The sequence below is a fragment of the Strongylocentrotus purpuratus genome, unplaced genomic scaffold, assembly GCF_000002235.5.
Source record: "Strongylocentrotus purpuratus isolate Spur 01 unplaced genomic scaffold, Spur_5.0 spur5_scaffold_14, whole genome shotgun sequence".
Taxonomy (NCBI): domain Eukaryota; kingdom Metazoa; phylum Echinodermata; class Echinoidea; order Camarodonta; family Strongylocentrotidae; genus Strongylocentrotus; species Strongylocentrotus purpuratus.
Genome location: NW_022145599.1, coordinates 6298516 through 6325148, shown reverse-complemented (window position 1 = coordinate 6325148; position 26633 = coordinate 6298516). Strand labels below are relative to the sequence as shown.

At 38.3% G+C, this 26633-nt stretch overlaps 1 protein-coding gene across 1 annotated transcript; it reads right to left on the bottom strand.

Annotated features, from left to right (window-relative positions):
* Positions 1–572: 572 nt before the first annotated feature.
* LOC591443 (helicase POLQ-like) lies at positions 573–20700 on the bottom strand. The gene is made up of 19 exons (XM_030984067.1): positions 20582–20700; positions 19211–19472; positions 18524–18696; positions 17373–18264; positions 16831–17009; positions 16014–16214; positions 15156–15326; positions 14290–14400; positions 13582–13727; positions 12319–12570; positions 11556–11697; positions 11122–11226; positions 10132–10324; positions 9035–9195; positions 8413–8514; positions 6866–7042; positions 6166–6279; positions 5511–5645; positions 573–1331 (listed from the first exon to the last, which is right to left on the bottom strand). Exons 2-19 carry the CDS (start codon positions 19455–19457, stop codon positions 1236–1238), a joined length of 3597 nt encoding a protein of 1198 aa, XP_030839927.1. The 5' UTR covers positions 19458–19472; positions 20582–20700; the 3' UTR covers positions 573–1235.
* Between the last annotated feature and the right edge of the window lie 5933 nt (positions 20701–26633).

Here is a 26633-nt window from a genome sequence, read left to right as displayed (position 1 = left end):
TAATGAAGGACCTTGCAGTTAGTTAGTGCACTAGCTCTTACCATAAGAATCTGTGAAGGCAACACTGTGAGCAGGACCCTGTTTCATAAAAACTTGTTATCAGTAAACAAATGCTAAGATTCTACGACAAATTAGCTCTCAGCCAATCAAATGCAAGTATTTCAGTAGTCATATTAGTTATTGTGACTTGTTATTAATAACAAGTTTCATGAAACAGGGCCCAGGCCTGTAAATGTTCAGATTTTAAGGAGTTGCATTGCTAAAGCAAATTTAAAGATGAACTTGAGTTCTGGTAAATATAGAAAATAAATTCTCACAAAATCCAATGAAACTTACACTGAATGTTCAAGATTACAAATGAATGACATGTGCCAAACAATTTTGGTATAAAATGTATGGTGGCTGGGTAATGAGCATAGAAAAATAAGGTAATCCAGGTAATTAAGCCCGACACCATGGGCTTAACACAGGTCACTATGTGCAAATAATAGTTGTGGTTTTATCGAAGATGATGGCCAGTATTAGTTTTTGTGCATTTGTTTTTATTTTGTGCAGTTGGTTTTACTGGTTCAAACAACCAATCTACTGCAGGATTACAATCCAGAATAAATCATAGCAATTTTATCTCAAATTACAATTCCCACACCAGAGCTCAAGATTAGCTTTAAGTGGTATTCTAATTGCACAACATGCCAGTTCCCCGTACCTATATTCAGAGGATATTATTTCACAGGCCTTGATTAACAGGTATGCGGTTTTCATGTGCAGTACATTATATGGTGCGCATAGTTATACTTAAGCGCACGTAATGGGATGCATCTGCAAACATCATAGAGTTGTATTTAGACAAGTTCATACATGTATTTCATGCCTGTGGAAGGTATATCCCACTCTACTATGGTTACAGACTGAAAACTTAATTAACCCTCAAAAGGACCACTGGGAATTGACCCCTCCTTTTCTGAAAGCCTGATTCAGCTTTTCAGACTTTTAACAATTAATACCCTCATTATTTCATTGTTACATGTACAATCAGCATTGGGCAATAAATAAAATGGATAACTGGTTAATAAATATCTAAACTGTAGGTCAACTGATTAAAATTCCAATTTGACTGGCCAAAAGTAGTTGCTAAAATGGTATTGGAATTGGGAACTGTGAAAACGATTAGACTTCCTGAGAATGACAATCATGCATGAATTCTTATTGTCTGGTGTAGACGTCTTCATTGAATATTACTTTGTTATTGATGTGTTCTTAGACAGATCTGGTGAACTTGTGAGCTCCTCCGCTTCATCAGTTAATGCCTCAATTCGCTCTGCTAGCGCCATCTGTCAAAAGAATAGTCAAAAGAAGATTAACTATATGACAATAGAATAATAATGATAACAACAAAAACAATAATAATAGTGGGTTCTTATCACTATGAACATGACTGACAAAGAAAGCGGACAAAATATACAGTTCCTCAGGTAGACAAAGGAACATCCCTTCACTGCTATTATGTAAAAATGTGTAGAACAGGTGTCACATGCATATTTACTTTTTACATAATAGCAGTGAAGGGATGTTCCTTTGTCTACCTGAGGAACTGTATATTTTGTCCGCTTTTTTTGTCAGTTATATTCATAGTGTATATAGCACTTATGCCAGTCAAACCTGACACTCCTGGTGCTTCACAAGAAGACAAGTTAACACTAGAAATATCGCAATCTGTATTGCCGCGCAATGCAAATGTATCCCCCGGTAGTGGCAGCGATTTTGTGTTATCCTTATGTGGGAGGAGGGACAAAGATTCCCTCTCCTCTTTGTGAAACAAAAGGATGACGTAGAGATTGCCGCAAGTGGCTCAGACTATTGTCAAGACTAGGAGCAGCATCACCAAAACAATAGGTGTGTAGATCAGATTATGATGCATATTTATAGAAAATTTGAAAGAAATGTGATTTGAATAGCGACACAAGATATTCCTTTAAATATGGCCTTTGACCCTATAAAAGACGGAACACTGGGGGCAGCATCATCAAAATCTATAGGCTTGTAGATTCTACCAAGATACACCTGCATTCAAAATTTGAACAAAATCCCTTTAGAAATGTGGCCTATAGAGCGCACACAAACCATCCACAAAAATATAGCCTTGTACCCTATAGAAGACGGAACACTGGGGGCAGCATCACCAAAAGTTATAGGTATGTAGATTATACCAGGATACACCTCCATACAAAATTTGAAAGAAATCCGTAGAGAAATGTAGCAGTTAGAGCGCACACTAGAGTGCACACAAGACATCTATCAAAATATGACCTTTGACCCTATAAAAGACGGAACATGGGAGGCAGCATCACTAAAATCTATAGGCTTGTAGATTATACCAAGATACACCTTTGTTCAAAATTTGAACAAAATCCCTTTAGAAATGTGGCCTATAGAGCGCACACAAACAAAAATATGGCCTTGTACCCTATAGAAGGCGGAACACTGGGGGCAGCATCACCAAAAGTTATAGGTATGTAGATGATACCAGGATACACCTCCATACAAAATTTGAAAGAAATCCGTCAAGAAATGTGGCAGTTAGAGCGCACACTAGAGTGCACACAAGACATCTATCAAAATATGACCTTTGACCCTATAAAAGACGGAACATTGGAGGCAGCATCACTAAAATCTATAGGCTTGTAGACTATACCAAGATACACCTTCGTTCAAAATTTGAACAAAATCCCTTTAAAAATGTGGCCTATAGAGCGCACACAAACCATCCACAAAAATATGGCCTTGTACCCTATAGAAGACGGAACACTGGGGGCAGCATCACCAAAAGTTATAGGTATGTAGATTATACCAGGATACACCTCCATACAAAATTTGAAAGAAATCCGTAGAGAAATGTAGCAGTTAGAGCGCACACTAGAGTGCACACAAGACATCTATCAAAATATGACCTTTGACCCTATAAAAGACGGAACATGGGAGGCAGCATCACTAAAATCTATAGGCTTGTAGATTATACCAAGATACACCTTTGTTCAAAATTTGAACAAAATCCCTTTAGAAATGTGGCCTATAGAGCGCACACAAACAAAAATATGGCCTTGTACCCTATAGAAGGCGGAACACTGGGGGCAGCATCACCAAAAGTTATAGGTATGTAGATGATACCAGGATACACCTCCATACAAAATTTGAAAGAAATCCGTCAAGAAATGTGGCAGTTAGAGCGCACACTAGAGTGCACACAAGACATCTATCAAAATATGACCTTTGACCCTATAAAAGACGGAACATTGGAGGCAGCATCACTAAAATCTATAGGCTTGTAGACTATACCAAGATACACCTTCGTTCAAAATTTGAACAAAATCCCTTTAAAAATGTGGCCTATAGAGCGCACACAAACCATCCACAAAAATATGGCCTTGTACCCTATAGAAGACGGAACACTGGGGGCAGCATCACCAAAAGTTATAGGTATGTAGATTATACCAGGATACACCTCCATACAAAATTTGAAAGAAATCCGTAGAGAAATGTAGCAGTTAGAGCGCACACTAGAGTGCACACAAGACATCTATCAAAATATGACCTTTGACCCTATAAAAGACGGAACATGGGAGGCAGCATCACTAAAATCTATAGGCTTGTAGATTATACCAAGATACACCTTTGTTCAAAATTTGAACAAAATCCCTTTAGAAATGTGGCCTATAGAGCGCACACAAACAAAAATATGGCCTTGTACCCTATAGAAGGCGGAACACTGGGGGCAGCATCACCAAAAGTTATAGGTATGTAGATGATACCAGGATACACCTCCATACAAAATTTGAAAGAAATCCGTCAAGAAATGTGGCAGTTAGAGCGCACACTAGAGTGCACACAAGACATCTATCAAAATATGACCTTTGACCCTATAAAAGACGGAACATTGGAGGCAGCATCACTAAAATCTATAGGCTTGTAGACTATACCAAGATACACCTTCGTTCAAAATTTGAACAAAATCCCTTTAAAAATGTGGCCTATAGAGCGCACACAAACCATCCACAAAAATATGGCCTTGTACCCTATAGAAGACGGAACACTGGGGGCAGCATCACCAAAAGTTATAGGTATGTAGATTATACCAGGATACACCTCCATACAAAATTTGAAAGAAATCCATCAAGAAATGTGGCAGTGAGAGCGCACACAAGAATATGACGCGGCGGCGGCGGCGGCGGCGGCGGCGTAATGCTGCTGAATCCAAAGTACCCCACCGGCATACTGCCGGGGGATACAATTATCAAGTCGAATATAGGCCCCTTATTGTATTTGTATTTCCCTTTGTTTTCGCATAAATGAAGGTGGTATTGCAAAAAATAAGAAAGATGACCTGCAATAATTCAATAGGCCTTCTGGATGTTTACATGTATGTTATAACTGAGGTTGGAAGATAAGAAGACCATCAATCTGCTCATTATAATAGTACAAGTCATGAAATCAGGGGCAATGCTTTAAATGACCAAACACATGCTTAAAAAAAAAAATATTTTGAGTGAGAAAAAACCTCTTGCACTAAATGCAATATAGAGTGCCATTTCAGTCAAGTGTTCTCTCAGAACAGCACCCTTTGACCTGAGCCATTTGCCGATACTTTTCACACGTGTCCCATGTCTCTGGACCATATGTGAACTTTGTACGTTATGAAAGAGCAAGACAAGTGCAGGTATTCCACTGAGTCCTCTATTAGCCTATTGTACAATAATGTAAGAAGACATGCAACTCTATCTAGTACCCAACAGTTTTAATAGGGTTTTCTCTTCAAACAACTATACCCTGCATGATTATTCTTATTATTCTCTTTGTTCTACTCTAATTTGTACAAGTGGGTAACACTAATCTCTCCAAATATCATGCAAAGATTGAGCACATTATGTTGTTATGGTCAAAAGATGTACATGAAATATGTTTGAGCAAAAGAAATGAAATATTTCAAATATTTTGTTAAAATGGTTAATTGTCTGAGTTCTGAACTGTCTACTGAATCTCCTCTGCAAGTGGTGATAATGGTACTGAGCTCTGGAGACCACAGGTTTTTTGTGGTTGTATTAACTGGGTTTAAAGTGACTCAGTAACATTGCCTCAGATTGCCTGAAACAAAATCCTGGATTTAGCTCATGCTGCAATCATAGTTATAAACCTTTAGGTCAGTCAGGAATCCCATGACTTTTACAAGCCGATCGCCTGTCTTATTATAAAGATATTTATGATTGGAAATCGAAACCACATTTTGCGTTTGCCTAACGTTTTTTTCATAACACTACAGTCTATTGGGAAAAACAAGTATGGTAAAACCTGACACTCAAAGATTTTTTACTTTTTTGAAGCACTTCATGATCATTTTGAAGCGCAATTTGTTTAGGGCTTCAATATTACACCATATCACAGACACTGATAACACGTAGGGCCATGCATCTCAGATTTAACATTGTTAAATGATCCCTTTAACTGGGTTTATGACATACCTTTGCAGACGCTACAATCTGCTGTGCCACCTTGATGGGTAGATAATCAATCTTTGAGACGAGATCTGCGTGATCAGCATGGGCTAGATGATGGAGAGTCTTGTAACCTGCCATCACTAACTGCTTGGCTCGGCCCTATCCAAACCAAAGAATAACAGACAGATCAACTGTAAAGCGTTATAAACCCTGATGTTGATTACGGTATAACTTCTTCAAGACTTGACATCAATACTGAAAAGGTGGTCCCTGTCTCTCAAAGGGTTGCAATTGGTACATACCTAGATATATTCCACATTGCAAATTACCTATTGGGGTTATTATTTACAACACATTTCATAAGAAAAGGTCCTGATAATCATAGATGTATCATAAATATCACGTAAATGTCTCTAATAATGAAACTAATTTCAAAAGATTTCTTACTGTTTAATGGTAAATATCAAATTTCACAACTGTTATATTGTTGTAAGTTACAAGCTCTGGTTATCACAAAATTAGCTTCAGTTATATTCCCAGAGATATTCTTGAAGGCTGAATCTCCTAGCTTAACAACAAATTCAAATTCAAAGTCAATTATAGCTACAATGTATTATCATGAATAAAAGCAAAGTTCTTGTGGCAATTTTCCATAGTATCTGGTCTTTCCTTGTCTTACCTGTTTAACGCCTGGTATCTCAAGGAGTGGCATGAGATCTGTAGTGGCACAGTATGTCAGATCATACACTAGCTTGGTGAGAAGCTGATGAACAGCCCAGAACTCTTCAAGTTCCTGCAAGAAAATCACCATTAAACTTGAAACAACCAACTTGAACTTTCTACAACTTCCTCAACTACCGATTCACTTGCATGTGCTTTAAACATACCATTGCAAAAGTATATTGCAAAAGGAGGCGTGATGGCTCAGTGGTAGCAGCCTTTGCTTGAGATGTGGGTGATTGCCGAAATCATTGAGGAATACAAAAATGCCAGTCAATTCAGGTATGTGATACATTTATCGAATCTTTAAAACTTTGTGTGATTCTTCAAAAAAATGTTTGGTAAAAAATAGTGCTGTAAAATGTATTTAAAGCGATACCGTAGTTAAAAATCAGTGAGTTTGTGTGATGTGCATGTCTTACTTTTCATATCCAATGTTTACTTTATGAGCTCCATGAGTTTTGTGTTCAAATGAAAAACAAAAAAAACAACATATAACAAAAAACAAAACAGCATTAACAGAAATTGTTTGGACTATACAAGATATCATTGTATCATACATTGGGCAACTGCACATCCCTCCTGGCGATTCTCTAGAACATGTTCAAAATCACATTGGACTTCTATTAACTGTAGATATAACTCAAGAATGTACCTACCGCACAAAATCTTTGAACTGAGAAGGCAAAACTGGCAGCTGATGTGAAGACAGTTTGCACGAACCCTCGTGGTGTATCAAACCTAGCAGCTACCTCCCAAATGCTCTTCCTCTTCATCATCTCCCAGAGCATCAGTGTGAGATAGAAGCGGTGAGCTCTCCTCTCTAAGGCTGGGGTCTGGGTAAAAGAACACAGTTGATAATAATAATAAATATAGCACAGCTTTTATACAAAATATATTCAGCTGCGCTGGTTCAGATCTCCTTTTTTACTAAATTCTACAAAATAGGATCTCTCAATTGAACAAATATGTTTTTAATTTGGATGCATTAAAGTGAGATAACACTGAAAGGTTCTTCTATCTTTGTATTGATTTCTAGCATTAGGTAATAGCATAGATGTACATGTATTAGGGTGAAATAGAAGTGGTGAGCTCTCCTTTCTAAGGCTGACGTCTGGGTAAAAGATCAGAGTTGAAGAGGGAAAGTGAGATAACACTGAAAGGTTCTTCTATCTTTGTATTGATTTCTAGCATTAGGTAATAGAATAGATGTACATGCATTAGGGTGAAATAGAAGCAATGAGCTCTTCTCTCTATTAAAGGCTGGCGTCTGGGTATAGAGTTGAAGAGTTAAAGTGAGATAAGATTGGTATGTCCTTCTATCTTTGTGTTAATTTCCAGCCTTAGTAATAGCCCAGGAGGTGTTTCACAAAGACTAAAATCAACCTTAGGTTGAACTTAACTATGGCAGGCAATTTATGCCACTGGTTGCTCTCACCATTGGTCTCTCAATCATGATCTTTAGATAATATTTTTTCCTTCAATAATGAACCATCAAAGAATGTAAATGCTGTAGATTTGTGACCACGGTGTGTACGCCCTTGAGAAACCAATGCCAGTAAATAGTGAGAGCAAACAGTGGCATGAACGGCCTGCCATAGTTAAGTCCAACTTAATGTCAATCTTAGTCTTTGTGAAACACTCCCCAGATGTTTTAGGGTGAGACAGAAGCAATGAGTTCTTCTCTCTAGGGCTGGAGTCTGGGTGTAAGAATTTAAAATTGATGGGCTCTTCTATCTATTCTTTATTGTGTGGCAACAAATAAAGTGATAAATTCCTCATATTTCACCCAGTCAAATCCTCAAGTCACCATGATCAATTACAACAAAAATATCAAGATTGTGTTTAAACATCACTGTTAAAAAATGTAGAGCTAGTGTGAGAAAAATAATTACACAAGTATACCAAATGACCTTTGTTGCACTGATATTTCAACCTGATGGGGGTGTTTATACATGATGTATGAAAGTTAATATGGCAGCTTGAGGGATGAAAATGCTCTAGCAAACTAGATCAAGGTTTGATAAGAATACTTTCGGTCAAACAGAGATGAGATTTAAAGTTATCAATGAATCATGAAATACAATGATTTAGAAGTCTGAATCTTCTTGTTACAAAACAAAGCATTTATAACTCAAGTACTCATAAGCTCTTCATCAATGACTACACTGCCGAAAAACGTCCTCCACCTTTTAAGGTTACTTACAAACTTTTTACTGGAACGACCAGTCATCTTGCACTGCATGTAGAACTCAGACACGCCAACCAGTTCGGCCACTTTGTGCTCAGAATCACTCAAGCTTGAAAACTACCAAACAAGAAGACAAATTGTTAAGATACGGTAGATGAGCATGATACATCTTTTCTACATTTACTGTCTAGTTGTTTCATATGCAATGTCTTTAAAGGTACCAAAACCTTCATACTAAGTTACTTTTATTGTCCACAAATGATGTCATCAAATTGAATATCGCCCTCTAGTGACTAGTCATTTAAAAAAGCTTTAACTTCCTTATTCCTTGCCTGATTTTGTTCAAATTTTCACTGATTTTATTCAAATATCTTAAACTTTATAATAGAAGTAGCTTAGTATGAAGGTTTTGGTTCCCCTTAATATACATCTAGCCCAGTCTAATTAATCAATGAATATAAGACCTTTGAACTCATGAAATATTTGGTTCATCTCTAAATACACTTCAACCAAGTCAGTTTGAATAATCTCAATGGTCCTTAAGTTTTAGCAGTAGTAGTTAGATAAATACCGATTGTTTCTATACTTTTTATGAGTGAGTCAGTTAAGATCAAAGAGAGAGGTCTAAACATAATACCTGTGTCATATAGATCATCCAGTTTGGTCTAGCTGAGTCTATTTGATCATATGGAGTCACTAAGTAGAGCAGATGAAGTGAGTTAGCTAGGACCAATCCCTTGTCACAGCCAAACTTCAGGTCATCATACAAGGTGGAACACATATCTAAATCAACAGAGCCTGATAAAAAAATTGAGACACATCAAATGATAATAATACTGTTATTCATAACACCTCGCTCTTTAAAATTACTACTTTCTGACTAGGAAAGGTGAAGGGGAGATTGCTCTTATTCAATGAATGTTGGCAGTCTTCTATTCCAAAAATCATTTTCAAAGGATTTGTACAGAACATTTCAATGGGGAGGTGCACCGTGGCATTTTTATGTTTTTACATGCAGAAAAATTAGAGAAAAATGGAACAAAATTTATTAATATGTAAAGGTGAAAACAATCAAATACAAATTTGGCAACTCTTTGATGTAATTTAAACATTACAAAATGTCTAGCATAATTAATGGTGTATAAACCGCATCTTTTTGCCGGTGAAAAAAATGCCAAGTCGGGAGTACCGTTTATACACGGTACACCCCCCCCCCCCCAAAAAAATGCCCCTCCACCTGGCGCTATGCCTGGCAATGTCTCCCAGCTCAGTAATCGGTGTGTTGACTCACCACTCGGAAACTAGAACAACACTTAAATTTGTCTGTCATTTTGGTTTGAAAGTAATCTTTCTGATAGATCTTATAATGTAGTTTATAATAATAATACACTGCATACCACAAGGTTCTATCCTAGGTCCTCTACTGTTTTTTAATTTACATTAATGATCTTACACATTCAGCTGCACCTCTCAGTTAAATGAAAGGCCTTCCTGCATGGGTTTTTTTAACAAGGACCTGGCGAAAAAGAGGGGTGCGGTTAATACACGAGGGCGGTTTATACACCGTTAATTACGGTATTTACTCTAAAGAAATTATTCAAAGATGCACTCTAAATATAATCATTGCGCATAAGTTTCTACACAAGCCCTATATGAAACAAACTAAGAAAAATGGAATTAGTGAAGTAATCAGTTTCTGTCTTTACATCCATCATAATGGAATAAAGGAAGTACCTTTAAAGGCAGCCTGTCCTATCCTTGTCACTTCCAGTACATTATCCTCAGTTTTCTTCACCAGAGAGAGATCCATGACCTGCTGTAGAGCATTCTGAGCCAGCTCTACCAGATTACGTTGGAATTCAGCTGCCTGGATACCACAAAGGGTTCTCTTGATGAAATCTTGGATGGAACCTTCCGTTCTGGTGATCTGACAAGAAATACACATCAATAACAGTAACTATAATGATAATGATATCCAAGTCATATCACCAATATGGACATGTCGCAGGAACAATAATCATATATGCATACCTGCCAACATTTGAAAATGAGAATTAAGAATGTTTAGCACGGTATGTCTTTGAAAATAAGAAATCTGTACCCTTAACAGGTACCCTTAACAGTGTAACTGGCAAATACAAATTCGCTGCTCAATCATGCAGCCCTTTAAGTGAACTCTCACATCGCGGCATATGATAAAACAAGCTTAATTTGGCTTAAGCAACAAAAAAAAAAATTGAAAATCCGGGACATCCCGCATTTTGGGGTCCTAAAAATTCAGGAAAACGGGATATTCCGGATTATTCGGGAGGGTTGGCAGGTATGTATATGTGATAAGGATGATACTGTTGCTATCATGAAGATAATAATCATGAAGGCAATAATGGCTGAGGATGATAAGAATGAGGATGTTGATGTGATGATGATGACTATGATTATAGTGTTCATGATAAAATGACTGAGATAAAAGTTGGTCATCAGACATAGAACCCCTCCCCCCCCCCTCTTAAAAATATTCTGTTACCCCTTAGTTTCAAACAGCTCTTGGGTGATTCTATGCAATGTATCCTGTACGATAAATGACATTCATCCATGTAATTTATCAAATATAACACAGAATAGCACTCTTGGACAGACAATTCTGTTTGAGACATAGCTTCCAACCATCAATATTATAAATGACAATGACCATGATGAGAATGATGACGGTGATAAAGTACATACCTTGAGACTGATGAGAGAGAGCACCAAATTTCTCATTCCTTTCCCTTCATCGTGCATCAGACTGGAGTAACATCCATTTATTGGTCGATTCAACATATCACTTACCTGCAAGTAAAATGAATAATAAAAACAATGCTAATAATAATATTAATAATAATAATAATAATAAATACAATGATAAAAATAATAGTGATAAAAATAATAATAATAATGATAACAACAATAATCTACATTTGCAACTTTACCCAGGTGTAAAGGGGTAGGGGATATGCTCAAGCGATACTTACTAGTTATAGCGGCTCAGCTATAACCAGGAAAATAACGTCTAATCGCCATGGGTGACGCTGCATGATGGATATGACCGCTGTATAAGTATGTGGCCATTATTATCTTTACATTTGGCAATCAAGGTGCATAAAGCAATGAATACATACCAGCTTTCTTTCCTTGGGTTTTACAATCAGGATACTTTCACCAGACGTGTCCTTTCCAGCCCTGCCAGCTCTACCAACCATCTGCTTATAACGACTGGTTGTCAGGAGCTCTCTGGCTATGTAAGGGCTCCTCAAGATCACCCTGCAATCAATCAACACTTTAGAATTTTACAAAGAATTCAGGAGTTCAAGTACTGACAAAAATGAACAAAGTCTCACATACATAATAATAATAATAATAAGTCTTGTTTACCCAGGGTAGCCTCATCAGTATTCATACTGTTCTTTCTGAGGGCCCTGCAATCATATCATTACCCTGGCTTTAGCCGAGCTACCATGAAAAGGTGCTCGAGCATTCAAGGGATTTCTTTCTACTGGGAATACTTAATGTTCAAGACACTACATAGCTGCCATGTGGTAAAACCTGTTTAATAGCTGGGCTGTAAGTAGAATAAGAAGGAAATTAAAGTGATCCCTAAAAGAATCTCCTTAACACTGGTTAAAGTTGGGGTCAAGATTTCTTCCTACTGGGAATACTTAATGTTCAAGACACTACATAGCTGCCATGTGGTAAAACCTGTTTAATAGCTGGGCTGTAAGCAGAATAAGAAGGAAATTAAAGTGATCCCTAAAAGAATCTCTTTAACACTGGTTGAAGTTGGGGTCAAGTATTCATTAAAAAAAAAAAGAGCCGAAGTAGGTGTAGCAGGAGTCAGATACTGGATCCTAGTTAGTAAAGTAGATAAAAAGATATAAGTCTGACCTCTTAGCTGGTAAGTTCACACCAGCTGCCAGTGTCGACGTAGCTGCCAATAAACAGAGCGTTCCATCAGAATACGCATCTTCTATGAGCTTCCTCTCGTCCATGGTCAACCCGCCGTGATGGTACGCTGCTCCGTACGGAATGGTGCGTCTCAGAGTAGGACAGAGGTTGTTATCACACTCCCTTCGTAGCGATAATAACAATTCCTCCTTCTCTTTGTGCTTGTGTTGGAACAATTGCTTGGCTTTGGTTCTGTTCAGTTAGGTAAGCATATTGACAAACATAACCTTACTAAGATGTTACATATATTTTGTTAGAAATTTATCGGGCAAGTCCGAGGTATTTGGTGTTCCATACATTTCCAAGTATCATGGAAATAAGAACACAATAGAGTACCGAAGCTGTGACATCATCAAAATATATTTTTAGAATTTCTCAATTTTGTCTTCATTTTCCAAAACAGCATAAAAAATAATGTCCGAATGTCGAAAACCAATTGAATGTGTTAAGTATTGGCTGAGATAACACCATCTGAATAAATATATGTCCTATGCGAACTCAGTGTTATAGTGCTCTAGTTCATAACATTAGGAACCAGAGCACTATAACAGTGAGTTCCCATAGGACATATATTTATTCAGATGGTCATATCTCAGCCAATACCTAATATATTCAATTGGTTTTCGGACATTATTTTTGATCCTCTTCCGGAAAATGAAGAAAAAATTGAGAAATTCTAAAACTAGATTTTTGATGCCGTCACACTTCACCACTCTATAACTCTTATTTTCAAGTGATAATTGGCTCTCATCCCAATAATTGTGAAGCTATCAATTTAATAAAATTATATACTATAATCTTTGATATGGTAGGTAATGTAAAGGCCAAAATACCCTTTAACTTGCCCATTTCATTCTTTTTTTAAAGTGAAATATAGAAAGTTTGGAGAATTGCTGTAAATTAACGAGAAATCTCAACTGGATAAGACCGCTTATTAAAAGCACCATCTGGTAAATGTGCTCTTGCTCAAAACAGGTTTTTAAAGTGCATGAACTTTACAAACTTCATTTTAGGTATAAATGCTGAGGTATATAAGCAATTACTATGGAATGTCATCAGATGACACCATTTGAAACACTGTAATCATATTGTGAGAACTATATCCAGTTATCTAAAGAATGAAGCCAATGGGCTGATATGCTGATAACATTAAGCTGAAATTTACAGAGCTCTCAAATTACCAATTAAAGACCGACATCATACCTTGGTATGTATCTACAGATGTTTTCTGCCACATTTTGGCAGTTCTTCTTGGTCGCACAGAAGAAGAGGCAGGAATTTGTTGGGATGACTTCAAGGGCTAGTCCTACAAGATGGTCAGGGTCATTCTTAAGCATTGACTTGCTATACTGTAAATAAAATACACACATAAGAGGATTGTTAGTAATCTGGCTCATAAACAGCTACAAACGATAAGTCACAAATTGGACAATAGAGGAAATCGAGAATAAGAGGTTGGAATACTGAATTTTCCGTCTTTTTTTTCACTTTTTCAAAATACCTCTTTGTTACTGTTTGACAAGCTATTAAAGCAACAAAAATGTTATGACAGGCTTGGGGCTTGAAAGTTTAATGACAACCTTTCTTTTATCTTTATTTTCTACTATCGTTTTGCACTCTTTCAGTTGTAGCCCATCATACATGTAGATCTTATTATCTTCTTCCCAACTACGTCTTAGCTTTACGCTTGGTCTAACCCTTATATCTTGTCTTCAATGATTCTTTTCACAAATGCCTCCTCGGAAAAAGTGGGAAAAGTTTCTAATCTGCTTATGTCTACAAAAGCAAATTTTAAAAATATGATCCGCTCACTTGAGATTCGGACTTGATATATTTGTAAAACCTACAAGTCTGTTCCAGACAAAAAATTAAAAAAAAAAAAAAAAAAGGGTAGCAAATTGGATGACTTACAGGAAAAGTGATGGTACGGACGTGGGTAAATTTCTCATCTTCTGGTAGGTTGCTCCCAGGATTTACTTGGAAGATGTTGTCTTCTAACTTGATGTATTCTATCAAATCAACCTGAGAAGTTAGGAAATAAAAATCTTGGAATGAATCTCATTCACCAAATCAAACTTTATATACTTTGTTAGTTTTGTTTCTTTTGTAATGGAATATAACATTGAGTTTAAACTTGATAGGGGCCTCATTTATAAGCACAAGTTGCTTCTTAAAGGTTCTGGTATAGTATGTATTCTGTATTCATAATTTGTACTTGATTTTTCTGAAAGTTTGTCGCGTCCGGTCGGGTGGTCGCGTTACCCAACCCTTAAGAAAACATACCCCTTATTTGACAAAATGTCAGGGGTAATGTTTGTGATATAAAGCCCCTCTCATCTACAAATGGTCTGGTCCAAATCATCTGACATTTTGTGAAATCCCTACAGCAAATCTACGAAAGGTCGCCTCCTTACCATGCATCTTCACATGATCATTTCACGAAAGGTCATGTAAGTAAACACAACCATCCGACCCAATGGTTTGAATATGGATACGTCGCGGGACTGTCGATCACAAGGTCCACAATTTGAGTCCCGCGGCGGCACTAATGTCCTTTGGCAAGACGTTGATCTACATTTGCCACACTCAACCCAGGTGATGTAAATGGGTACCTGGCAGGAATTAATTCCTTGAAATGCTTAAGCGCTGTAATGGCAGCTAGGCTAAAGCCGGGGTAATAATAAATGCGCCTCGGAATAGAATTTCTAGATGGACGGCGCTATAGAAATGCCTATTATTATTATTGTTATTAATATAAGCAAAATGTTTCAGCTTACTGGTCTAAAGGTGTTGGTGTAGACCTCTGCTTTGAGGAAGGAAGCCAAGTCCTTGATATTACTCAGCGTTGCACTCATTCCTAGGATCTGACATTTCTCCAGGTAGAGGAGCTTTGAAAGACAAATCTCAAGAGAAGCGCCTCGTCGTCCTCCTTCTCCCACCATGTGAAGCTGTAATGAAGAATAAATTCCTGTCAGGACAACTATTAAACAAATGTTACATGCTCTGTAGATCAATCAGCAAATATTGCATGCTCCGGTATTCAATATAACAAACTAAATGAACAGACAAAATTTGAGTTTCACAAGTGGCAGTATTTTTCACTGAGGCTGCAGGTTTGACAGCTTGAAATATAATAGCACAAAGGTAGGTCTTACTGTGGAGGTAGATACATGCCTAGCTTTATTGACTACTGAATTATCTAATTCCCATAGGCACAAGGACCACCTGGTTCTAGTAACCAATGGGGTAACTAATAATAAGCCCACAGGGTATTTATGATCTCATGACCTGCTCCTTTGAGCTATCCCTATTCAGAGGTAACGTGGTCGAGTGGATACGTCACCAGACTGTTGATCACAAGGTCTGTGGTTCCAGTCCCGCCGAGCACTAATGTCATTTGGCAAGATATTGATCTACAATTGCCACACTCAACCCAGGTGGTGTAAATGGGTACCTGGCAGGAATTAATTCCTTGAAATGATAGAGCGCCGTAATGGCAGCTGTGTTAAAGCCAGGGTAATAATCTTCCTATGCACCTCAGAATAGTTTACTAGATCGTTGGCGCAATACAAATTCTGTATTATTATTATTAATCACTCGTTTTACATTTCACTTAGCTACCTTATAAACATTACCTCATCGACCACAACCAGTCCGATTTCTCTCATCCTATCCTCTTGAATCATGCAGTTGACTAACGTGTGAGCTTTCTCGATGGTGCACACGTAGAGGGCATGTTTGTTTCTGCGCTTCCTTGGTGGGACAGACCCCTTGCTGCCTGCGTATTCCTCCACAAGGAATCCAAGATCAACTGCCAGAGGAGTCAGGGAAGTCACCTTGAAACACACAAAACATGGATTGTCAACAATGCATCTGTTTTCATATCGTGGGCTTGTGAGCAACGTCTAAAGGGAATGAGGGAAAATACCCTGAAACCAACAATTTAAAGATAATTAGACCACTTTCAGAATGGCAACCAAGGATGGGAAAGAGAAGAAGAGGAAGGCAGAAGAGAAGATGGAGAGATGACCTGACATCATACATGGGAACGGCCGCCTGGACTAGGACAGCTAGAGACAGAAGAGAATGGAAATGTTATGAGGAGGGCTTTGTCCAACGTCTGGATGAACTACAGCCTGATAGACAGACCACTTTCAGCATTTTATTTTGGAAATACCTGCCGATGTCTTATTTCCTTTGTAAAATTCCTTTTTCAAATTTTTGTGTATTTCTGAATTATAACAAGGAAATGTGAAAATTTGTACAATGTGACAGTTGTTTCCTTTTGTCAAATGGGGCAGACAAGAGATTAATAAAAGTATACTCTTTAGAATACCAAATTTCATGTAGTTTTAAAGGGAAAGTCCACATTGAAATCAAGTTAAATAGAAGCAATTGAAATAAAGAAATGGGTCAGTAGATTGACGAATTACATTGTGACACTCATCTAACCTTTTCCTGTACTATAGAGACAAACGGCAAGATAAGAAGAGCGTCTTTTTGATGGCAGAGAATCTGCTGCATGATGATGATCTCAGCGACCAAAGTCTTGCCTCCACTAGTAGGTAGAGAGTAGATTAAGTTACGTCCCTCCTTTACTGCTTGCTGACTCAGACATTCATCCTGCCACTCTAAAAGGAAAAGAATAAAAGTAATCTCATGATAATCAATCTCTTTTAATAAGGTGTTGCTTCTGCTAGTATGTTGAGAGTAAATTAAGTTACCACCCTCTTTTACTGCTAGCTGACTCAGACATTCATAATATTCCTGAGCCTTCTGTCATCAAAGATTTCTAGGGTTAGGGTTGCAATTTGCAATGAGGTATTAGAATAAATTCAGGGTTGTTATAGCATTGGTCCAGGGTTGAAGTTCTGTAAACATTAAGGGTGGTCTAGGACACTGACACTGACAGTGACAGCAGAGCAATCGTAATTGAGCATAGGTTATATAACTCTTACAAGAGTAGAATGCATAGAAACTGTTTGATGACATACCATATAGCTGTGAGATACCCCTGTGTTTGTCCAACAGTTCTTGAACTTTCCTGGGCAGGCCATAGAATGGACCAATGTCTCTGTCCTTGACAGCCGACTCTACATCAGCTAAACCAATCATGGCTTCCTCTACCGCTGCCTTCCGCAGAAGCTGAAGACGCGTGGAGGTGGGCGTGGTCATCACCTTGGTATTACCATGGAGACGCTCCTTCAGACGAGAATGGGCTCTACTCCCTGTTACCTTTGGAGTACGATTATCATCCGCGGCATTGTGCCCTCTTGTGACGGTTTCTTGTCTTACGTGGGGATGCTCTGAAGCATCTTTTGTCAGATGACTGAACCATTTTTCTTGACGAGGTGTTTCTTTCCCAATGGTTTGATCATCTTGTTTGGTTCTTGATACATGTTCATCAGACATGAAGTGGTTGTATTTGGTGTTAACACAAACAGAAGTTATGCTAGATTTCTCCATTCTCTGCAATGTTGGTTTTGCTCTGTCAATGCTAGATGACTCTTTTATTGCATTTCCACATTCTTTTGTTCTACTTACATGGGACGCCCTATCCTCCGAAGCTGTAAAATCATTCCCTGAGGTTCTTGCATCTGTATTTACATTATTTCTTGATTTAGAAGTACTGGATTCTGAGCAATTCTCAGTGCTAGTCTTGTGAATGTCATCACTATTTCCACCATGCCCAGTTTGTTGTTGTTGTTGTTTCTGAGACTGTGCAACTAGGAGACTTAAATCAAGTTGGGCGTAGAATGTATCGTCATCATCCCATAAGTCGTCATTGTTTTCTGCTGGTTTCTCAATCCTCTTTTCGTCCACTGCTGCGTTTATTCTCTCATGGTTTTGTCCGTCATTTGCACTTTCTCTCTTTGTGTGACTCTCCTGGGTAAAATCATACAATAATAAATAGTAAGAATATTGATGATATCATCACTATTATATTCATAATCATCATTATCATTATCATTATTATTATTATCATTATATTTGTTCTCTTTAACATCGGTATTATCACTATTCAACAAAATAACTACCGTATTAAAAATTGATCAGGTTTTACATGTAGCTCTTTCTTGAAATATGTGGTTTGTTTTCCTTATTCAAACTATCAAAGTATCAAACTGTGATTTAGTAAACTAACCTTTATGTTTGGTGAAGAGGGCTTTTCGTTGGGTCTGGCAGGCATATCATTTTCATCCCATTCAAAGAGATCATCATCACCAGACAAGAATAGAATATCTGAAGACCTCTGGTCTGTATTCCTTGACACAACAGGAGATGACTCACAGTACAAAAGTCTTTGCTGCAATGAACCTGCATAAAGAGTATTATTTAAAACAGTAGTCACCATTCTGTCTATAAATACCTCCGTCATAATAATTGACAGACTCATAGAATCAAATAAATGTTTACGCAAGCTAGGTTCATTTAGGAAATATGAAAAAGTCCTTGGTATGAGAAAAGACTGTATGAGAATACACAAGAGGGTGGCATTTCAAAGAAGAAGACTAGCCTACTTTGTTTGTGTCAAAACACCAGGGTTTCCACAGAAAAATTGAGAACCCAATTCATTGACTTACCATCAATTCCCATGACCCATTTTGCCCATTTTCATGACAAGTACCATTTTGGTATGGGTGGGGCATCAAAGCGGTGTACAAATACCACACCCATTTCCATTTAAAACTGGAAGGCTGCTGTAGCCACACACGGCCTACACCCGTAATCAATTTCCATGACTTTCCAGGTTTCCAGGTTTTTCCACGACCCTGGGAACCCAGATGTAGCATTAGAGTCATTTACAAATTTACACTGTACATGTATATACCTTGTTGTTTTTGCTCAGACAAAGTAGTCGGTAGGATAGGCGACAAGGTCACAAGGTCACAAAGTGCTCCACTCCTACATGTATCACTCCTTCTGGTACTTGTAATCATGGACTCATCATGGCTTGCTTCCGCATGACAGGGTTCAGCAGTCGGGCGCCTCTTACTGTCAGGTCCAGAGTCATCTGCCGGGGCACGTTTGCGTTGGGTAGCTCCCTTCCGACGACTTCTTGGTCTGCAGACATCCATTCTTCCATCAGGTATCTATTAAAAGCAACAAAAACAAAGCAGGATTATTTTAAGCTCTCTCATAGCAAGATGGAGCGTCCATTCTAAATTTAGGCTATCAAAGACAGGAAATAGACCTAGGCTAGATCTATCTGGAAAAGGAGTATCAAATTCACTGGGGATAAGAAGATACACAGGAGTAGGGAATTTAAAAGCTCCAGATGGGAGCAGAGTCCCACGGAATACATGATAAAAATATATATAAAATTGGGGATGAGAGGAAAGAAAGGCGTATTAAAACACCTTCAAGACACTGTGCAGCAGTGTGCCAAATTTTGAGAATAGGGTGTAAAATACCATGCATGACATAAAATCTCTGTCAAGGGTCTCAAAATTTGAGATTTTAGATGGGTTTCACTATAGGGTGTCAAAACTACTCTAGACTTGATCCTCTTTTAGGATCCTTTTTAGAACACGAAAGATGTACGATGGTCAATGTGATTTAGATCTATCAAAACACACAAATCCATCAAAGGTAAGGTAGATCTAGGTCTAATTACATAAATTGGAAGTCAAAATATCATACAATCAGTTAATTGGTATCTTTTTTACCTACAATTTTATTGACCTAGCTATTCTCTAAAAATGAACATTTTCAGAATCAGACCCTTGTCGCGTCGACAAGTCATATTTTTTCGGAACAGAAACAAAAGTCAAAAGAATGCAAAATTTAAAAAAAATTGTAATGTTTTTCATAATTCCACACCCAATCACACAACATGGTTGCACCAATGATTAAATGTGTGGTACGGTACCGTATACGGCCTATACTAGTAGCTTATACGGTACTAGTATTATATAGACCCTAGATCTAATTCAATTATTACCGCGCTCAGCTCAATTTCCATTCCCTGTAGGACTCTAGATAGGCATATCGCATACGGTACCGTAGGCATCGGCGCGGCAGATGTGAAAAGGCTTGAATGTTTCGTGTTCTACTCCAAACATTAACTGATATTTCATTAATTAGTCTAGTGCTTGAAAAACAAGTTAAGCCGTGAAATGTATGGAGAGTGGAATGAAATGAAGAGATATTCTTATTAACAAATAATTACCCCAAAATCAAGTAATACTGTTAATCTTACCAAGGAAACATGAAAATACAACGTTCAGATCGATCCCCGCCAGTGCGCTCATACCCCAACTGCTCAACGCCGCGCCCGACGCGGCCGGGCGAGTTGCGCCGCGAAATAGCCATACGTACGTAAATACGTGCACGCATCAAAGAGGTTTAGCCGTCCTTTTGGCGTTCCATATTGGCTATACTGTATCTTATAATAAATATTTATGAAGAGTAATAATTATGTATGATTTTTTTTTTTTTTTTAATGATTTTTTTTTATTGGGTACTCAAAAATAACATAAAAGCCAACTGGCTATTTACAATCATGTAGTCCACTACAACTCAAATATCATTTTTTTTTTAATGGAGGCTTAACTTAATTTGGCTGCAATTACATATTCAGATTTAGACTTAATTTTTATCAAAGATATAAGACCATGAAAATTTGGTTTCTTTTTCTTAAATTTGCAGCAGTGAATGTAGAACCTGGTACACCAAAGAGAGAAATGTATACATATTGAATTTTGATAGTCCTTCAGACAACCAACATTCTTTCAAAATCCGAGAAAACTATAGTTCTTTTTTAAGTTTTAAAGATAGATAATTTTCTAGGACAGACCAAAGTGGCCTTACAACTTCACAATATATTAAAAAAATGTTCAATTGAGTCTGGTAATCGCTCACACAGATTGCATAGTTCAGTGTCAGACCTTCATTTGTGGCAATAGCTATGTGAAATGATTTAAAATAAAAGGAACGCAACTGCGTTTTGACGGTGCATTTAAAATTTACCTTGTGAACCAAAGACCAATCCTCATTATCCTATTCCATATTGAAAATATCATTCCATTTATCTGATCTCTTTTGGGGAAAGACAGATTCCTTAAAAATTGAATATGAAAATTTAGAGAAATGTTTAGTATAACCAGTTTCTCTTTTAAAAATTCGAATAGAACTCTATTATCTTGAATTGCCTTAGTAATGGACAAATATTTTCTTTTATCACCAATTGGTATGTCAAACTCCAAAAATTCTTTGAAACGTGTTCCATCGTAAATCAAATCCTATATTCCCCTTTCATACCAAGCAGGGTAGTAAAACAACCTTTTCGTTTTCAAGCAGACATTTTTGTTGTACCATAAGCTATCTAATCTGAAAGCGTATACCACACCCTTATAATCTCTGCAAGTTGCATATTCATTCTTTTCAAAATCTTTTCAGTGGCATGCTGGGTTCTAAATAAAATTTCTGGATCTGAGTGAAATTCAGACAGATTGATTATTTCTATTTGTTTCCAATTAAGGACTATCAAATTCATCATTCAGTAAATACCTCGACCAAATAAGTTTCTGCACACGTGTAAAAGATCTAATATCAATCATTTTTAAACCACAATGATCATATCGTTATAATTAATATGTTTAGTCGCTTAGGATGGATGCCTATTCAGACACGTTTCCAGTTTGGACGTGCAGTGATGATGTATAAATCAATGCATGACATGGCACCAACATACTTAAAACGAGATTTACATCATGTTAGTTCACATGATCACAACACAAGACATGCTGTAAGGGATGCACTGTGTGTACCCAAATTTAGGGCGGACACTAATAAAAAAAAAATAGTCCTCTAATTTCTGGAATTAGAGTATGGAACCAACTTAAACATTTACCGGAGGTGAAGGTGTAGTGGCACTTATCTTAAGCAAAAAGGAGTAACTTCTCGTACCTGAAAAGGGTCATTTACCAGAGAAGGGGCACTTTTGAGAAGGGGAAGGGGTTCCTTTTTAATGGGGCACATATCATTAGGAAAAGGGGCACTTATTAGAAAGGAAAATGGCACATGTGAAAATACAAGGTGCGCTTATCCAAGTTAAAATGGGGGTAGTAATTAAAACGGAAAGGGGCACTTCTTACAAAGGAAAAGGGACACTTGTCAAGGTAAAAGAGGCACATACCTCTCAGATTTAAATATGACAATTATCAGAGGTGAAGGGGGCACTTATCAAAAGTGAAAAGAGGCACTCATCGTACCTAACTTGGGGCACTTACTAGAGATTAAAAAGGGCACTTATGAGAATGGAAAATGGACACTTATTGCAAAGGAAAATGGGAACTTGTCGAAGGAAAAGAGGCACGTGTCCAAATAAAAGGGGCACTTATCAGAGTTGAATAATAATAATAATAGTTAGCTCTTATATAGCGCATTTAATTACCGAAGGTAATACCAATGCGCTTTACAAAATATGTAGAAGACAATAGAAATAAAGACATATATAGAAATAATTACATATAATTATAATCAAAACTTACAAGTAGGCATACGTTATACATTAGAAAAATCGAAAGTAGCTTCTATTAAAGGTGATACATGTAATATTTGAAAATGATTATAATGGTGAGGAAGGCCCAATACAACAATATAAATATGAATAGATAAATAAACATCAGCATTCAGTGAGTCACAAAGATGGTATGTGCTGCACCAACCCTTTGGAACCAGTACAAAATTAAAAGGAAATGTTAAACAAATATGTCTTGAGCTCTTTCTGGAACATGTCTATGTCTGATTGAGCACGTAGAGTGCTAGGAAGAGAGTTCCAAAGGGTTGGTGCAGCACATTCAAACGACCTGTCACCGAAAGTTTTGGTTCTGCTTCTATTTACTACTAGCAGATTTTGCGAGGCAGATCTGAGTGATCTGGTTGGTAGATATTTATATAATATTGACTGGCCTTGAGGGGTATATCAGATATATTGACCAAGCTCAGATCATATTGCCCCGAGTCGAAAGACGAGGGCAATATGGTCTTAGCGCGGTCAATATTTCTGATATCCCCCGAAAGTAAAGCCAGTCAATATTTGTATTGTTATCCAAATCAGACATCTAGAGCAAATACAGAAATCCACCGTGACAATCTCAAGAACTGAACAAACTTTGTCAAACCAGCACTGTGCATCCCGCGGCTTGACACAATTTTCGTTACACTGCAAACAGTGTGCATTTGGTGTGATTATTACGTCACAATAGAGTGCGCGCAAAGTGCACAGGTTCTCGTACGCATAATAGATGCGCAATGAAAATGACAAAATACGGCGCGGTCAAAAGATGCCGGGATGCGAGACCGTGGAAAATACCAAGGTATATTTTCACTCGTCTCTACACGCAAAGTCAATACGCGCAGGGAGACCAAGGAAAATACAAAGAATATACCCCTCCGTTCCCACTGCTAGTGAAAACTAGGGCAATACGGTTTTGTAAATGACCAGCTCAGATGTCTGATACGGGTAATAATGGGCTATCAACTCGGATAGGTAAGTAGGAGCAAGGCCATGGATTGCTTTAAATGTGAGCAGGATAACTTTGTAGTGGATGCATGCGGGAATAGGTAACCAATGGAGCTCCTTTAAGATGGGAGTGATGTGATTGTATTTACTTGACATAGATACAAGACGGGCGGCAGAGTTCTGAATTCGTTGGAGTTTGGAAATGTCTTTGTCCGGAACGCCGAAGAGAAGACTGTTACAGTTGTCCAACAGTGATGTGACAAACGCATGGATCAGTATTTCTGTTGTCTTCTGGTTAAGGAGATGGCGAATACCACCAATTCTTCAGGCGAACGAAGCTCTGCGACACACCAAATTTATGTGGCGACGAAGAGATAGATGTTTGTCGATGACTACCCCTAGGTCCCGGACAGCTTCAGCGGGCTTGATTTCTCCAAAGCAGAAAGGTGGCAGTTCCTGGTTGCTCTTCATGTGAGATGATACATGTAATACTTCCGTCTTGTTGTCATTTAAGAAGAGATGGTTACCTCCCATCCACGTTCGAACCTCCTTAAGACACACATCAAGCTTTCTGATTGCTCGATTTCTGTCATCGGAGTTCATAGAGATGTACAGCTGTGTGTCATCTGCATACATCATGCAGGACAGGCCATGTGCATGAATTATCTGTTGAACTGGAGTTGTATAGCATACAAATAGCAACGGGCCAATTACTGTTCCTTGGGGGACCCCCCATCGAAGACTAATTGGATCAGATGTTGCTTGATCAACCAACACTCGCTGTTGCCGATTGGAAAGATATGACGCTAACCAGTCAGCAGCAATGCCTGTGATACCAAATCTTTCTTTCAGCCTGCAGTTAGAAGAATATGATGGTCGACCGTATCAAATGCGGAGGTAAGGTCCAATAAGACAAGGATTACTTCATTTCTGCTATCCAAAGTTTGGAGAAGATCATTTTGGACTCTTACTAGGGCTGTTTCCACACTGTGATACTGCCTGTAGGCAGACTGCCTAGACGCCAGAAGAGAGTTCCCATCAAGGTATGACATTAGTTGCTTACAGACGACACGTTCAATCACTTTTCAAAGAAATGGTAGATTAGATATGGGGCGGTAGTGATTGAGGCTCTTTGGTTCTAAACTGGGTTTTTTCAGTGTGGGAATGACGAGCGAGGACTTGAGGGAAGCTGGAAAGATGCCCGTCTGCAAGGACTGATTTATGATATCAGCGATAGCCGGGAGCAGAACCTCGACACAGTTCTTGAATACCATTGCCGGTAGAGGGTCAAGGGGACAAGCTTTGATCTTGGATGACTTTATGATACGAGCGACGTCGGACTGAGTCACTGTGAGAAACTTTTCCAAAGAGCAGCTTGGTTAAGATGTCTTCCTCAAGTCATTGTAGGGAAGTGATGATGATGAAGAGTCAGTATCCATCTCCAGTTGACATACTTTATCAACAAAGAAGTTCGAAAATCGTTGTGCAAGCTCCAAACTTGTGCCATGGGAGGGCAAGTGTACGTTGACCTGGTTTTTCAATTGTCAACTTGTTAACTATCTGAAAGAGTTCCTTGCTGCTTGCTTTGGAGATCAAATTCTGATGAAATGCTTTTTTCGCATTTTTCACACATGTGTTATACTCTGCTACCGCTCTCTGCATTTCCTCCTTGTCTAAAATTGATCTAGGACTTCCCTTTTTCCACTTTCTCTCTTTAGAGCGGACCTTTTGCTTTTTAGCCTTCAGGGCCTGATCATACCATGGAGCATGAGGGCGCAATATTGTACAACTTTCTGAAGGACTGGTGCGTGCTGATTGAGAGTTTCACCAAGAGTATTGTTGTACAAGTCTACTTTGTCATTGACAGCCAGGTTCTCCAGGTTTCTCTCTGATGCAAAACTGGTCTGGATGTCGTTCCGAAAGTGATCATGATTGATGTTGCGGAGCTTGCGAAGTTTCACTGCTTTCTTCTTTTTAGAGGGTTTGGATAGGGCTGCAGAGAAGATAACAGCTGCGTGGTCAGAGGGCATTGATGCACAGATGGTAACATCTCCAATGTAGTCATCATCATCTTGTACTATCACAAGATCAAGGGTGTGGCCTCGGGAGTGGGTAGGCTGAGAAATCAGCTGTTTCAGTCCACCGGAGTCAAGAAGGTCGAGGAAAGTCTTGGTGTCCGTCTTTGTAGGGTCATCCACATGGATGTTGAAATCACCACAGATGACAACATGGCTTGTCAACAAGTTTACCGTTTCCAGAAGTTTTGAAAATTCTGATGCAAAGCTTCTTGGAGGAAGGCATTTCTGTGTGCCTGGTGGCCTGTAGATGATAAACATTGACAGGGTTTCCTGGCCAGTGGATTTGACTGTTACCTCCAAACACTCAAATGTTTCAAAGAGATGCGGTCTGGATTTGCAGGTGTACATATCCCGCATGAGAACACATATTCCGCCTCCCTTCTTTCCTTTTCGCGGCAATTTGAATAGGCGATATCCTGAAGGGTGTTCTGAATTGTTGCGATGGTTGGACCGTCTCGATGATCGCCCCGTAACCAAGCTTCCGTGATAGCAAGGATATCAAGTTTTTCAGATAAAACGAAGTCACAGACTTCTGTTGGTTTGTTCATCATCGACTGTGCATTCCAAACCCCGATTCTCGTTGATAGTGGAATTTTGCAGGGTTCAGCTAATGAAACCCTTCTCAAAGTAATTGGAGCTCTACCTCCAAATTGCCGCATGGATCTCCCTTCATACCTCTCACTGATTAAAGCAGGGATGGCCTTCCG